Source organism: Muscardinus avellanarius (genome assembly GCF_963383645.1).
Source record: "Muscardinus avellanarius genome assembly, chromosome: 15".
Lineage (NCBI taxonomy): Eukaryota > Metazoa > Chordata > Mammalia > Rodentia > Gliridae > Muscardinus > Muscardinus avellanarius.
Genome location: NC_137801.1, coordinates 38,064,218 through 38,080,896, shown reverse-complemented (window position 1 = coordinate 38,080,896; position 16,679 = coordinate 38,064,218). Strand labels below are relative to the sequence as shown.

General features: G+C 40.5%; 1 protein-coding gene across 3 annotated transcripts in view; it reads left to right on the top strand.

The window, feature by feature from the left end:
• Positions 1–16,679, top strand: part of PREPL (prolyl endopeptidase like) — a gene marked incomplete at both ends in the record, with an annotated part of 39,965 nt that overhangs the window by 21,354 nt on the left and 1,932 nt on the right. Inside the window, 6 exons of one of the 3 annotated variants that reach the window (XM_080711716.1) lie at positions 3,142–3,358; positions 3,924–4,109; positions 9,581–9,778; positions 10,741–10,916; positions 12,045–12,261; positions 16,053–16,202. In XM_080711716.1, coding sequence (XP_080567842.1) covers positions 3,142–3,358; positions 3,924–4,109; positions 9,581–9,778; positions 10,741–10,916; positions 12,045–12,261; positions 16,053–16,202 — 1,144 coding nt within the window. The remainder of the gene's footprint in view (positions 1–3,141; positions 3,359–3,923; positions 4,110–9,580; positions 9,779–10,740; positions 10,917–12,044; positions 12,262–16,052; positions 16,203–16,679) is intronic. The other 2 variants (XM_080711717.1, XM_080711718.1) reach the window with 2 other exon arrangements.

Here is a 16,679-nt window from a genome sequence, read left to right as displayed (position 1 = left end):
AGACAGGCTTAGGAGGAAACAACAGTAAATTTATCTGGCAGGATACCTTGGCTCTTACCCGATACTTGTTCCCAAATGATTTATGAAAAGCAAATTTTGCCTTAGCATCACCTCATATATCAGTTAGCTGGCTAATTGGGAAAATGTTCAAATAAATTTTGCACGAAAAAATGGAATTTATCTCTAGATCTATTACAATGAAATTGATAACCCAAACAAGAATATTAGCCCTTTGTTTAATTAAAATCTCAAAACTGAGAAAGACTTTAAAAAAATCTTGTATAGTCCCCAGTTTTTATAATAAGAAATGGAGATCTATAGGATTACAGTATGACATTATTCCAACTAATCCATAGTTAAAGTTTGCCAAACTGCCTTTATAATTTTGGTTTATCTGCCCATTAGCTCCATTTTGGACATCTGACTTTGAGAAAAAGTTATTGTTACAAATATGACCAGGTGTAGTGGCACTTACCTACTATCCCAGTACTTGGGAGGCTGAAACAAGAGGACCTCAGGTTTGAGGCCAGCCTCAGCAACTTAAAAAGACCCTGTTTCAAAATAAAATAGGGAAGTCAGGTGTGGAGGCACACACTTGTAATCCCAGTATTTGGGAGACTGAAACAGGAGGTGTGCAAGTTCAAAGCCAGCCTTTGCAATTTAAGACTCTAAAACCTAGTGAGACCCCATTTCCAAATAAGAAATAAAATCGATGTGGGGGTATAGCTTGGAGGTAGAATGTCTCTGGGTTCAATCCCTAGTACCAAGAAATAAATAAATAAAATCAGGAAATAACTCAGAGGTAGAATACCCATGGGCTCAATCCCCAATAACACACACACACACACACACACACACACACACACACACACACACACGTAAATGTATATAGAAAGAACCCCTACCAGCCAACTTTTTATCATCTTTATTTCTAGTAGTTCTGCAGATTTGGTTGTTGAAAGATAGTTTTTTATCTTGATTGTAGAATATCTCCAAAAATCATGTTCATGTTAACAAAATGACTGCTAAAATATTCTTTAAAAATGGGTAAATTTTAAGCCAGGCATGGTGGCGCATGCTGGTAATCCCTGCACTTGGGAGGCTGAGACAGAAGGATCGCACGGGTTCAAAGCCAGCCTCAGCTACTTAGTGAGGCTCTCAGCAACTTAGTGAGACTCTGTTTCCAAATAAAATAGAAAATAGGTCTGGGAGTATAGCCTGGAGATAGAAAGCCTCTGAGTTCCACCCCCAGTACCACCAAAAATAAAAAAATAAAATAAAATAAAAATGGGTAAATTTTGTATATTAACTCGTTTACCTTCAAGTATTTCCAGAGCCATGTAATTCACACATTCTAAGAAGAGGGGTTTCACATAGAGACAAAAGGGAAAGATCTAAGCAGAATTAAAATGCCTTTCTAATGGCCAGGCGTGGTGGCGCACGCTTGTAATCCCCGTGCTTGGGAGGCAGAAACAGGAGGATCGCGCAGGTTCGAAGCCAGCCGCACGCTGGCTTAGGAGACCCTGTTTCCAAATAAAAATGTAAAAATAGGTCTGGGAGTGTAGCCCGGAGGTAGAAGGGCTTCCAGAAACCCCAGTACCACAAAAAAAAATAAATAAATAAATAAAAAATAAAATGCCTTTCTAAGTCACTAAAAAATAACTATTTCCCTCTAGCTAAGCATGTTGGCATACACCTGTAATCTCAGTATTTGAGAGTCTGAGAAATATTGCAGATTCAAGGACAGCCTCAGCAACTTTGCAAGACCATCAGCAACTTAGTGAGACCTTGTTTCAAAACAAGTAAAAAGGGCTGGGTGTATAGCTCGGGGGTAGAATGCCCCTGGGTTCAATCCCCAGTACTAAAAAAAAAATTTTTTTTAAGTAGAAAAAGGGATTAAAATATAACTATTTCTTATCTCTCTTTTTTATTTTGTGGTACTGGTGATTGAATCCTGGGGCATTCTACCTCCCAGCTACACCCCCAGCCCAATTTTATTCTTTTTATTTTGAAACAGGGTCTCACTAAGTTGTGAAGGACCTCACTAAGTTGCTGGGGCTGGCTGGAAACCTGCGATCCTCCTGTCTTAGCCTTCCAAGTACTGGTATTATAAATGTGTACCACCACAACTGGCTCCTTGTCTCCTTTTTTAAGAAACATTGTATTATATAGGCACTTGTTTTCTTACTTCTCCATGACCACATGGAGAAGTAATTTGTCTTTTAATTTGTCATCACAAAACAAACAGTATAATTAAAAATAACAAAAAAGATGTTAAAAATAAGAGCAAAGACCCCATTTCCAAATAAAAGATAAATAGGGCTGGGGATATAGCTCAGAGGTAGATGGATTCAATCCACAGTGCCTAAATAAAGAAAGAAAGAAATAGTAAGTAAATATATACTCTGTTTCCCGTTTCTTTCCTATTTCATATCTCCTCTAGAAAGTTGTCTTCTTTCCTAAGCAAAAAGCTCTGAAATCTATTAATGTAATTAAGTGACAGATGATTTCTTGCCTTGCATCTCAATAAGGATGGATTCACGGATGCGTATATAGGTGATCAGCAAGGAGACAGCCATGTTAGCAGTGATAGAAGGTACATGGGCATTCACTTTATAGTTCCCTCAACTATAGGGGTACTCAGCTGTATGGGTATTCACTTTATAGTTCTCTGAACAACTTCTCTGTGTATTCGAAAAACATGTGTGATTATATTTTAGAATTAATTTTGAATGCCTCTGGGAGAGATAAGAAAAATAAGAGCCAATTTTTAAATGTTCAAGCAACATTAATTAAGAAAGTTTTTTTGCAGTCCTGGGATGGAACCCAGAGCATTCTACCTCCGAGCTACACTCTCATCCTTTTTTTTTTTTTTTTTTTTTTTTTTTTTTGAAACAGGTCTTACTGAGTTGTGAAGATCCTCACTAAGTTGCTGAGTCTGTCCACAAACTGCCATCCTCAGGTTTCAGCCTCCTGAATGCTGGGATTACAAGCATGTGCCACCACGCCCAGCAAATTTAAAATTTTCTATCTGCATTATAAGTTAACGTGTACTGGCCACCTCTGACATGTCATCATTAATGAGGTATAATATACCTGAAGTGTACTGAGATCTCATGTTTCTCTCTCTTCTTTCTCTAGCTATTTTGTTTTCCTTTATCTCACAAAGGATAGTCGTTTTCTCACTATAAACATCATGAACAAGACCACTTCTGAAGTGTGGTTGATTGATGGCCTGAGTCCTTGGGACCCACCAGTACTTATCCAGAAGCGAATATATGGGGTCCTTTACTATGTTGAACACAGAGACGATGAGTTATACATTCTTACTAATGTTGGAGAACCTACAGAATTCAAGGTAATTCTAGATTCTGTTTAGGCTGTTAATAAGTGTGACCTTCCCCTCAATGACATTTTTTGCTCTAACAGGTAATGGTTTTATAAATTTTTGCTAAAGGGTAGAAACCGATGCTATCTCCCTGTATGTTACCAATGCCATTTCTCTTTCCTTAGAGTGAATGCTTCTACATATTTTAATAGTGCCTAAAAAAATTATTATAAAAACATATTCTATCCAAACTTAGGTGACTTAAAAGAGCAAACTTACAATCTCAAGAATTTACACATTGGCAGTTTGGATGGTCTCAGACTCGCTGATGCGTCCAGAATCTGCTGGCCATCAGGGCTCTCACCCAAGTGCCTGATGCTTGACTGACAGCTAACCACTGGGCAGTACTAGCTCACCAGCAGGCCAGCCTGCTCTTATTCACATGGTAATATTCACATTTCACCCTGATGCCTAGCTAATTACTTCAACTCTTCATAAAGTAGCAACATCTAGTATGAGCTTGTTCTCAGGGTTTTTATCTCTGGATGCCTGTGTATTTTATTATCTAGATCTTTTCTAACTTTGTTCCACACAGTTAATGAGAACAGCAGCTGATACCCCTGCTATTATGAACTGGGATTTATTCTTCACCATGAAGAGAAACACCAAAGTGGTAGACTTGGACATGTTTAAGGATCACTGTGTTCTCTTCCTGAAGCACAGCAATCTACTTTATGTTAATGTGATTGGTCTGGCTGATGATTCAGTACGGTCTCTAAAGGTATGTCTAATTGTCAAAGGACGGTGTTAATAAGAATACATATATAGCTTAGTATAACAGAAAATCAATTTTGAAATAATACTTTTTCTTAAGAGGGATTTATTCTTTACCAGATTTAGAGGTTTATTTTAGAGTTATGTGGAGGACCTTGCTTTTAATGCAGTTTTACGTAAAATGCTGCCTTACAGCATGGACTTGAGAAGTAGTTAAGTACCATTGTATTTCTCTTTCTCCATCTCTGTGTATCAGTTATTTTCATGACCTTAGATATAACAATAATTCAGTGACTGCTGCTTCCCCATCCCACATCCGCAGTGGGAGGAGTCACATCCACTCCACTTGGTTTCTGCCCCTGCAGGTTTATCTTTGCACCATCTTATCTTTACCACTTTTTTTTACCCATGGAGCAGGGCACTTAGGTTTCTTTTAATGTGGGGATAGCAGAGGTGTCCACAGCAGCGCAGAGGGGTCACGGTGGCCGTCTGCCTGGCAGGCTAAGTCTTAGTGCTTATGATTGCCAACCAAGATACTCTGCCTTTGCAGATAAACTTAATAATTAATGAATGGCAACCTCATTGCATTAAAAGTGAGTTAAGGCACCAAGCAAAGAAAAAAAGAAGAAGGAGCCCCATTTTGCTTGATATGGAAAGAGTTATTGAGCCCATTGACCAGCAGTGTAAACAACTTACACCCCCAATTTCAATATTGTCAAAATTACCATTAAAGTGCAGTTTCAGTCATTCAGTGGCTATTTATGGAACTTCTTTGTGCAAAATATTGTATCGTATATTGTGGAATGGAAAGATAGTAGGACAAAGTATCTGGGCTTGAGGGTACAATTTATCATGAGCTGAAACTAGTATACAAAGGTTAAGTATAAGGCAAATTTAAATATTTGCATCGTAAACATAAAATGTGCTACAGGGCTTATAGGAGAGGAAGATTTAGGAACATGTTTGTAGAATAAGTTGAAATGAGATAAACTAAAGAGGAGAGGTAGGATTTTGACAGGTGGGAAGGGGTAAGGTAGTCAAGGATGAGAAAGCCATCCAGCAAAGCTCTAAGCAAGAGAAGTTCAGAAAGTGTTCAAGAACTACCAATAATTCTGTTTTACTGAAAGAGAATACGTTTCTTGGGAAGAGAGGTAAAGCTATGTTTCTTGACTATCTCCGTAAGGGATTTATGCATAAATCACAAAGAGGGGAACATTTGAAGTTTCTGAGCAGGGGAATGGTTTGAGGAATAGAACTCTACCCTATGAGATTATCAAGCAGATGTCTAAGGGTAGACTGAAGTAAAAAGAGAAAGGGGCAGGGAGGTAGCTTTCAAGGTTTTTATACTGGTATAAATAAGAAATAATGAAGCCGGGCGTGGTGGTGCACGCTTGTAATCCCTGCGCTTGGGAGGCTGAGACAGGAGGATTGCGCAGGTTCGAAGCCAGCCTCGGCTACTTAGTGAGACCCTGTTTCCAAATAAAATATAAAATAGGTCTGGGAGTAAATAAATAAATAAATAAGAAATAATGAAACCAGGAGTAATGGTGCACGCTTGTAATCCCAGCATTCAGGAGGCTGAGACCAGAGGATCGCAGTTCGCAGACAGCCTCAGCTACTTAGTGAGGCCCTTTGCAACTCAGTGAGACCCTGTTTCAAAATAAAGAATAAAAAATAGGGCTGGGGGTGTAGCTCAGAGGTAGAATGCCTGTACCACAGAAAAGGAAGGAAGGAAGGAAGGAAGGAAGGAAGGAAGGAAGGAAGGAAGGAAGGAGAGGCAGGCAGGCCTAAAACAACTGAAATCCCCTAGCTGCTCCCTAAATTCAAAATATATGTAACATCCAAAATCTTTTTTTTTTTGGGGGGGGGGCGGGTTTGAGGATGGAACCCAGGGGCATTTGACCTCCGAGCTACACCCCCTGCCCTATTTTTTTATTCTTTATTTTGAAACAGGGTCTCACTGAGTTGCAGAGGGCCTAACTAAGTAGCTGAGGCTGTCCGCAAACTGCGATCCTCTGGCCTCAGCCTCCCGAATGCTGGGATTATAAGCGTGCGCCACCACGTCCTTGGCAACATCCAAATTCTTAGACGACTGTATAGATGTCCTAAAACAAAAATAATGACTTTATAGATTTTCTTACTGCCTTCATCCACTGGTCTTAAAATGTTTCTTTTCACTTGCTGATTGATGTCAAGTTCAGACATCTTTATTTGGAAAACTAACAGAACAATTATTCTTACTGTCTATCTGAATAGGAAGAGGAGAGAATATATAATTTCTAGTGATACATTTATTATAACCAAATCCTATGTCAAGAAAAGTAGGAATGTCATGAGGAGTTTATTTTACTATAATAAAATTTGACTTCTAAGTAAATATCTTTTTACATGTTTTGTTAATATACATGTTTTAAAAGTAGACCTTGGGAGCCGGGCGTGGTGGCACACGCTTGTAATCTCAGTGCTTGGGAGGCTGAGTCAGGAGGATCGCACAGGTTCAAAGCCAGCCTTTGCTACTTAGTGAGACCCTTTTTCCAAATAAAGTATAAAATAGGTCTGGGAGTATAGCCCGGAGGTAGAGAAGCCCCTGAGTTCCACCCCCAGGACCACACAAAAAAAAATGGACCTTGGGCTGAGATAGAGTTCAGTGTACAGCACTTGCTTAGCCTGTATGAGGTCCTAGGCTTGACCCCAGCACTATATATTTATATACTTATATATTTATATTCTTCAGTTTTCATGGCTTTAACTTCCATTAGAACAGATTGTCTTTAACATATTCTATATCTCCATCTCTTCATTTCCTGACCTTGCCATCTGCAGTACCAGTTATGCCTTATATAATTCTCTAGGTTATCAACAAATGGAAACAAATGCTACATTATATTCTGGGTGCTACTTAAAGAGAATTTTATAGATCAAACCCTTTTCATGGATCTAAATGGCACTGATCAATGTTCATAAACAGTGCTATACATAAAGGACAAAATCTTTAGCCATGCCTGGAGTAGTCTATAAAGTAGCTTTATATCTAACATCCTGCTTAGTGGGCAGTTGACTGAAAGATCTTTTTAAACTCAATCTGGAGCCGGGCGTGGTGGCGCACACTTGTAATCCCAGCATTCGGGAGGCTGAGACTGGAAGATCACGGTTCGCGGACAGCCTCAGCTACTTAGGCCCTCTGCAACCCAGTGAGACCCGGTTTCAAAATAAAGAATAAAAATTAGGGCAGGGGGTGTAGCTCGGAGGTCAAATGCCCTTGGGTTTCATCCCCAGACCCACATAAAAATTTAAAAAAATTTAAAAAAATCTGGAGCCAGGAGTGGTGGCTCATGCTTGTAATCCCAACATTTGGGAGGCTGAGTCAGGAGAATCATGGTTCGAGGACAGCCTTAGCTACTTAGTGAGGCCCTGTGACTCAGTGAGACCCTGTTTCAAAATAAAGAATAAAAAATAGGGCTGGGGGTATAGTTCGGAGGTACAATGCCCCTAGGTCCCATCCCCAGTACCGCAGAAATATAAAAATAAAAATAAAAATAGGGCTAAGGTATAGCGCGGAGGTAGAATGCCCCTGGGTTCCATAACCACAAAAAAAATTAAAAAATAAAAAACTCAGTCTGGGCATGGAAATACAAATGCTTCATTTCCTTGCTTTATATCCTCAGTTGTTGACATTTTCTGATAGTATATTTTTCTACATAAAAAGGACTTATAAGATAGCCAGGCGTGGTGGCGCATGCTTGTAATCCCAGCATTTGGGAGGCTGAGACTGGAGGATCAGTCTCAGCAACTTAGTGAGACCCTGTTTCAAAATAAAGAATAAAAATTATGGCAGGGGTGTAGCTTGGAGGTCAAATGCCCCTGGGTTCCATCCCCAGACCCTCAAAAAAAAAAAAAAATTATAAGAGGTAATTGGCTATAATATTTAATTTAACCAAATAAGTTGTTTGTTTTTATTTCACTCTGATAGCATTAGTTTTATTTAGGAGTCTATATATCCACGCTGATTTTCTTTTAGCATATTTTGTGTTCTTTCAGTGAAATGACTATAATTTGCTAGCAAAGTGCTAGAATCAAACCTGTTTCTGTCAAGTATCTATGGAACATCTGCCTGTCAACTGGCCAACTTACCATTAATATACACAGATACACTGCAGGCTTTTCTCTGTAGGAAACATGGCTTAAGAAATTCTTGAGAGAGCTAACACTTATTTCTGTGTCAACTGGACAAACTCAAAAGCCCATGGCCTTGGAACAGTTTTTGTTACGACTGAAACTTTCATCTTGGTGCCATGCATTTAGACTTATTGATTTATTGAAACTCTTTGGCCTGAAGCTAAGGAAGTCACCGCATGCATCAAAGGCGGAAGACCTGTGCTTTTCCGTGGGCCGAGGAACCCTGTCACTCCAGTGCCAGGTTATGAGGTTTACAGCGATATTTCTTGAATCCTCAACCTGAGGAGAGTGAGCCAAGGACTCATAAACATTGCAAATGTGTGTCCTTATTTGTGTTCCATAAAGATTGATTCTCTGGATTAATTAGAAGAAATTTACTTAACAAAGTCTTCGGCTTCTGCTGGTTAAATTCTGTGCCCTTTGTGCACTCGCCCCATCCACCTGTTTTCGGTAGCGCCTGCCAGGGATGTTGCTGTGCCGAGGCCTCTGATTTTCTAAGGAATTTTCTCTTTCTACAATTACTTGGGGAAAGAAAGGCAATTTTCTTTTAATGTTCGGCCTCTCAGTACCTTTTCTAGCACTCCGTCAACCTGCTTACCAGAGTTCTTTAAAAGGTGTAAGTGGGATGTTAGTGGAAGGCTTGAAGCTGGACCCTGCTGCTCTGGGAGAATAAATTTTGATTTCTTTCCTTTTTTTCTTGAAGTTAAGAATCTTAAGCATAATAGCTATAAGTATCTCAGAGTAGATATGCCTGGAAAGGTTTTGTTCGGCACAATGGTTAGCCTGGAATCTAAAGTTAGAAACAAATTACAACTGCTTTAGTGCTGCGAAGGCCATTTTACCCTCAGAATAATAACCGTCATCGTTGTGCTGTCCGGGAAGCAGGCTGAGGACTGGTGGGGGATGATGCAAACCTCACACCTGCGAGGGATTCCAGGTTTTGTGAGACGAGATCTTGGAGCTGTTGCTGAGTTTTAGAATCACTATTCCATTTGCTTTTGTTCCTAACCACTCTGCTCTTTTGTTGCCTGAGTTTATCCCCAAAAAATACTTTTAAAGACTCCATGTAAATCTACAATCACTATAAACATTTCCTCTCATTTCTCCTTCTTGTTTGGTCATTAATGTAGAATTTTGGTACTTGGTATCTATTTTGTGATGAAGTAATCTTTAAATGATTCATCTTATACTGACAGAAAGTAAACGAGATATCCCAATCATCTTGTGTGGAACGGACTCAGACTTGATTAATAGTACTTAGCACCTGGCCAAAGAGTAAAAATCCCTGTTTCCTTTCTTTAGCTCCCTCCTTGGGCCTGTGGATTTATAATGGACACGAATTCTGACCCAAAGAACTGCCCCTTTCAGCTTTGCTCTCCAATACGACCCCCAAAGTATTACACATATAAGTTTGCAGAAGGCAAACTGTTTGAGGAAACGGGGCATGAAGACCCAATCACAAAGACTAGCCGTGTTTTACGTCTAGAAGCCAAAAGCAAGGTAGGTCTTTGGAATCCCTACTGTCAGCTCCCCTATTGAAAGCAGTCTGTTCAGTTTCTGAGATTACATCAGTAACATTGAGAAATAGATCCCTTATGCCACTGGAAGGCTCAAATGATTTTAACAAATGCATGGATTTTTTTTTACTTTTAACATTTGCCGGGTATGGTGGCACAAGTCTGTAATCTCAGTACTTGAGAGGCTAAGACAAGAGGCTTACAGGTTTGAGGCCAGCCTCAGCAACTTAGCAAGATCCTGTTTCAAAATAAAAAGTGCCAGTGTAGCCAGTTGTGATGGTGCACACCTGTAATACTAGTACATGGGAGGCTGAGACAGGAGGATTACAGTTTTGAGGCCAGCCTCAGCAATTTAGGAAAGTCCATCAGCAGCTTAGCGAGACCCTGTTTCAAAATCTAAAAAAAAAATAATATGGGGCTGGAAATGTAACTTGGAGGTAGAATGACACTGGGTTCGAGCTTCAGTACTCCAGCTCCCCAAAAATCATAGCTTGGAAGTAGAATGCCCCTGAGTTCAACCCCTAGTACCAAGAAAAGGGAAAAAAAAAACAATCAAGCTGAGTATGGTGCCGCATGCTTGTAATCCCAGTACTTGGGAGGCTGAGACAGGAAAATCACAGGTTCGTGGCCACCCTCAGCTACTTAGCAAGGCCCTCTGCAACTTCATGAGACCCTGTTTCAAAATAAAGAATAAAAAATAGGGATGGGGGGGGTAGCTTGAGGTAAATACCCGTGGGTTCCATCCCCAGTTCCACAAAAAGGAAAAAAAATGCCAGTTACTGTGTCAAACATGGGGTGGTGGGAAGGGAGAAGGAGTCGGGTGGAAGCTCTGGGAGGGCGCGCCAAGTTGTATGTGCATGTATACCTCTGTCACCCTGAACCGCATCAAGATGTGTGACTACAGTGCCAAAGACTCGACGACACGTGGTGATGCTTTACTTCCAGGATGGAAAGTTAGTGCCGATGACTGTTTTCCACAAAACGGACTCTGAGGACTTACAGAAGAAACCCCTCCTGGTCCATGTATATGGAGCTTATGGAATGGATTTGAAAATGAACTTCAGACCTGAGAAGCGCGTCTTGGTGGACGATGGGTGGATATTAGCATACTGCCATGTTAGGTGAGCCTACACCCTTTCCCTGGCGGATGAGTGCTAGAACGCTGTGACACATGTCCAAGATAGGGATATATTGAGGCTTATTTCTTATTTGTATTTTTGGATTTATGTATTCCTAAACACGTGCTGGTGGAACTTGATTCAGTAACAGATTAGAGCAAAAGGGCAGATTTGTAGGAGTTTTAAATAGCTGTCAGTCTTTACTTATTACATTGTTGTTTCCATTTCATTATTTTGAATTTAGATTTTCCTAGATCACCTCTTAAATTGACCTCCTCTTTTTCCCAATCTAACTTCCATTTTATTTTAACTGTTTTCAAGACACAAATGTAATTTTGTTTCTGTTTAAAATTCTTCTCTACTTCCCCATCTTCAGAACAAGTCCAGATACCTCCGTGTACTCCTAGTGATCTGTCTTCTTATCCTGTGCCATCTGTCATCTTGTCCTTTCCGATGACCTGCCCTTGCGCACGTTGTGTCCTACTGTGTCTTGATGCCTGCCCTTTCCTTGCCCTTCTAGGCTCTCTGCTTAGGTAACATCTCCTGCATCTCTGCTCCTGCCTCACATTCGTGCCCTAATCTGACAGGTAGAGGTTCTTTCCTCTGCTTCTGTAATGCCTTAAGTACACTTATATGATGGCAGCAACCACAGGGCTAGTAACTATTTTCTCTCGTCACAAACTTATAATCCACAGGGATTTCTGCTAGTTTGGATTTTTAAGACCCACACTTAGACCATCTCTGATAAATACTAGGCGCTCAAGACATATTTGTTGAATCTACTTTTTATTGTCTATATCAGGAGATGGCAAACTTCTTCTCTGAAGAGCTAGAGTGGCCTGGGAACATCACTTGATGGTAAAGCACTTGCCTAGAAGTGCAAGGCCCCGTGTTGGACGCCCCAGTACCGCAAAAAAGAAAGAAAAGGAAAAACTAGGTAGTGACCATTTGGGGCTTTGCAGCCGCATACAGTCTGTGTTGCATATTTCTTCATACTGTTTCCTCCCCAGCTTTTAAAAATGGAAACACAACTCTTAGCTTGAGGGTCATATAAAAAAACAAAAAAGGCCTCCACGTATGGTTTGCTGACCTCTGCCTATATCAGTATCCTTTTTTGCCCTTTAATTTCAGGGGAGGTGGTGAGTTGGGCCTCCAGTGGCATGCTGATGGCCGGCTAACTAAAAAACTCAATGGTCTTGCTGACTTAGAGGCTTGCATTAAGACGCTTCACGGCCAAGGCTTCTCTCAGCCGAGTCTAACAGTCCTGACGGCTTTCAGTGCTGGAGGGGTGCTTGTGGGAGCCCTGTGTAATTCTAATCCAGAGCTCCTGAGAGCTGTGACCATGGAGGTAAGTACACTCTTGTCTCTCCTGTTTACAGAATGCAGCAGGTGTGAAGCACAGGCTGTTCTAAGGGGAAAAAAATCTCTTACAGTTTCACACCAGCGTGGGAGTATAACAGAGCTTCAAGTTTAAACAGAACTATAGCTCTGGGAGAACTTCTAAGACTATTTTAGTAGCACTGTTTACTATTATCTCTGATAATGTTCAATATCAGATTCCCAAAGTTACTGACACACTGCCCCCTTTCCAAAAGAAAAAATTACCCATTGCCCTCCTGGGTGCTTGTACCACCCACCTTATTTTTATTCAACACCCCCTAGTAGTACCTCAGTCTGCCACCAACCCCTGGACCATTTTAGCATCCTTCCCAGAGGCATTTTTGCCCACTCTGAGAATCTATTCGGTACTCGTTTGTAAGGATTTCCACTGAAAAACAAATGGCTATTCCCATTGACAATTTTCTGTTTGTTAGACCATTTAGAACTAGTGGGAAAAAGATAAAGCATAGATGCTTCTAGTTGTAGAAGTTGAGTAGAGAGAATCCTGTGACTGGAATGTGCTGCATCCTGTGACTCCGAGTCACCCGAAGCTCCTGCCCATCAACACTTCATTCCTGAGTGTAAGGACTGTCTGTCTTGGGATACTTCATTCTTGGCATTTTTTGTATGGTATTGGGGATTAAACCCAGAGGGGCATTCTATTTCCAAATTAGACCCCTAGCTGTATTTTATATATTATATTGAAACAGGGTCTTGCTAGGTCGATGAGAGCCTCACTACATTCTGAGGTTATCTTTGAACCTGCGATCGCTTGTCTCAGCCTCACAAATACTGGGATTTTAGAAGTGGGTCACCTTGCCCAGGTCTTTTTTTGTTTTGTTTTTTTTGTTTGTTTGTTTTTTGTTGTTTTGTGTGTGTGTGTGATACTAGGGGTGGAACCCAGAAGCATTCTACTTCTGAGCTACACCCCCAGCCTATTTTTTTTATTATTATTTATTACTTAGGGTCTCACTAAGTTACAGAGAGCCTCACTAAGTAGCTGAGGCTGTTCACGAAGTCAGATCCTCCTGTCTCAGCCTCCCAAATGCTGGGATTACTAGCATGTGCCACGACACCCAGCTCTTACAAAGAAATTTTAAAAAGAATTACAGGTGCCCACTAGACTCGGTTGATGTAATATGAAAGAAAGCTGAAAAGCATATGAAGGGAAGACTCTAAAGCTAAGTGAAAAAAGCAGCCTCCATTTTATGGTTTTAATACTGGTTAGGAGCCAGAGGGTGGTTTTCTCTTCTTTTACCTTGTATATTTTCCAGATGTTCTTCAGTTAGCAATAAATGCTAAATACTTTTTAAGTAAAATTCTAACTGGTAGAGTTTATGCATTGTTGGGTACTTTCTTGTTTTTTAAGTTTTTTAATTATGGTAAAATAATTTACCATCATAACTATTTTTAAATACATGGTTTGGTAATGTTAATACATTCACATTGCTGTGCAGTTAATATCCAGAACTCAATTTATCTTGCAAAATTATTATTTTTTTCTTTGGTGGTCCTGGGGATTGAACCAAGGAGCATTCTACTTCTGAGCTACACCCCCAGCCCTATTTTTTATTCTTTACTATGAATCAGGTCTTACCAAGTTGCAGAAGGCCTCACTAAGTAGCTGAGGCTGGCCTCAAACTGCGATCCTCCTGTCTCCGCCTCCCAGAGTATTGGAATTACAAGCATGTGCCACCATACCTGGCTTCTTGCGAAATTTAAATCCTGTACCCATTAAACAAACTCTTCATTCCAGCCCCTGAAAGCCACCCATCTGCTGTCTATAGAAATGTGACTACTCTAGCCGGGCGTGGTGGCGCACGCTTGGAATCCCCGCGCTTGGGAGGCAGAGACAGGAGGATCACGCAGGTTCGAAGCCAGCCGCGCGCGCTGGCTTAGGAGACCCTGTTTCCAAATAAAAATGTAAAAATAGGTCTGGGAGTGTAGCCCGGAGGTAGAAGGGCTTCCAGGAACCCCAGTACCACCAAAAAATAAATAAATAAATAAATAAATAAATAAATAAATAAATAAATAAATAAATGTGTCTAAGTACCTCCTGTAAATTGAATCATACAGGATTTACCTTTTTCTTTTCTTTTTTTGCCGTACTGCTGGGGATTGAGCCCAGGGGCATTCTACCTCCGAGGTACACCAGGCCTATTTTTTATTCTTTATTTTGAAACAGAGTCTCTCTAAGTTGTGAAGGGCCTCACTAAGTAGCTAAGGCTGTCCTCAAGCCTAGATCCTCCTGTCTCAGCCTCACAAGTAATGGAATTACAAGCATGTGCCACCACACACAGAGCAGAATTTATTTGACGCTGGTTATATTCTCTTAAGTATAGCCTCAAGGTCATCCGTAATGTGGCAAGTGTCAGAATTTTATTCCTATTTAAGACTGAACGATACTCCGTTGTGCGCATGTGTGGGGAGCATATACACACATCTTGCGTATTCATTCATCTGTTGAGGAGCACTTGAGCTGCTTTCACCTTTTGGTTATTATAAATAATGCTTCTATAAGTGTGGATATGCAAATACCTCATCACGATCCTGTTTTCAGTGCTTTTGGGTATACACTTAGAGGTAGAATTGCTGGATCATAAGGTAAATATAAGTTTAATTTAGTGGCTGCATCATTTTACACTTAAGCCAACAGCACGTAAGGGTTCTAATTTCTCCATGTCTTCACCAGCACTTGATAGTGATATTTTCTTTCTTTCTTTCTTTCTTTCTTTCTTTCTTTCTTTCTTTCTTTCTTTTTTAATGTGTGCGTGTGTGTGGTACTGAGGGTAGAACCCAGGGGCTTTTCTACCTCCAGGCTATACTCCCAGAATTATTTTTATACATTTGGCAACAGGGTCTCACTAAGTTGCTGAGAGCCTCACTAAATAGCTGAGGCTGGCTTCCATCTCCTATCTCAGCCTATCAAGTGCTGAGATTACAAGCATGCGCCACCACACCCAGTTAGCACTTGATATCTTCTAGTTGTTGTTTTTATAATACAGTAGCCATTCTAGTGAGTATAAAGCAATAATATAGCCAGGTGTGGTGGCGCATGCTTGTAATCCCCGCGCTTGGGAGGCTGAGACAGGAGGATCACACAGGTTCGAAGCCAGCCTCAGCTACTGAGTAAGGCTCTCAGCAACTTAGTGAGACCCTGTTTCTAAATAAAGTATAAAATAGGTCTAGGAGCATAGCCCAGAGGTAGAAAGCCCCTGGGTTCCACCCCCAGTACCAGAAAAAAAGCAATAATACGCCGGGCGTGGTGGCGCACACTTGTAATCCCTGTGCTTGCGGAGACAGGAGGATCACGCAGGTTCGCGCTGGCTTAAGAGACCGGTTCAAAAAAAAAAAAAAGTGTAAAATAAGTCTGGGAGTGTAGCCAGGAGGTGGAAGGGCTTCCAGAAACCCCAGTACCACCAAAAAAAATTAAAAAGCAATAATATTTATTACTTTTATATAAGAAAAATGTATAATGAATAAAAAAGGACCAAACTAAAAACATAAATTGTAAAATTAGAAATTAATCTTTGTTATATAAATACTATTTAATAGAAATTGAAATACAATGACATTGTAAATCCTTGGCCCTGGTTAAAATGGAGCAGTTGGTCTGGCTTCCAGATCCACAGGGCTGTTGGAGCTGTGTTTTCTCATATTGGTTTATATATTTAGAAAGAGTAACTCTCAGAAGCTCATTTGCCAGCTTCTCAGTTGTGGTATGAGTTTCTTTGGCCTGTGTTTATTCTTATGTGTTAGGCACCTTTCTTGGATGTTCTCAATACCATGATGGACACTACACTTCCTCTGACATTAGAAGAATTAGAAGAATGGGGGAATCCTTCATCTGATGAAAAACATAAGAACTACATAAAGCATTACTGTCCCTATCAAAATATTAAATCTCAGGTAATGAAAGATGGTTATGATATACTTATCTTTTTATTTTTCTTTCCTATGGTATTAGGGATTGAACCCTGAGGTGTTCTACTTCTGAGCTACATCCCCAGCCCTCTTTTATTTTCTGTTTTGAAAAAAGGATTTGTCAGGCATAGTGGTGCACACTTATAATTCGGGAGGCTGAGACAGGAGGATCACAGTTCAAGGACAGCCTCAGCTACTTAGTGAGTCCCTTTACAACTCAGTGAGACCCTGTTTCAAAATAAAGAATAAATCTTAGGGATGAGGTGTATCTTGGAGGCAGAATGCCTCTGGGTTCCATCCCCAGTACCAAAAAAGAAAAAATAAATAAAAATAAAGAGTTTCTGAGGGTCTTGCTGGCCACAAACCTGTGATCCTCCTATCTCCAAGTACTGGGATTACGGATGTGTGCCACAACACCTGGCTATGAAACACTATCTTTAAGATGAAGAGAAGATCATCAAA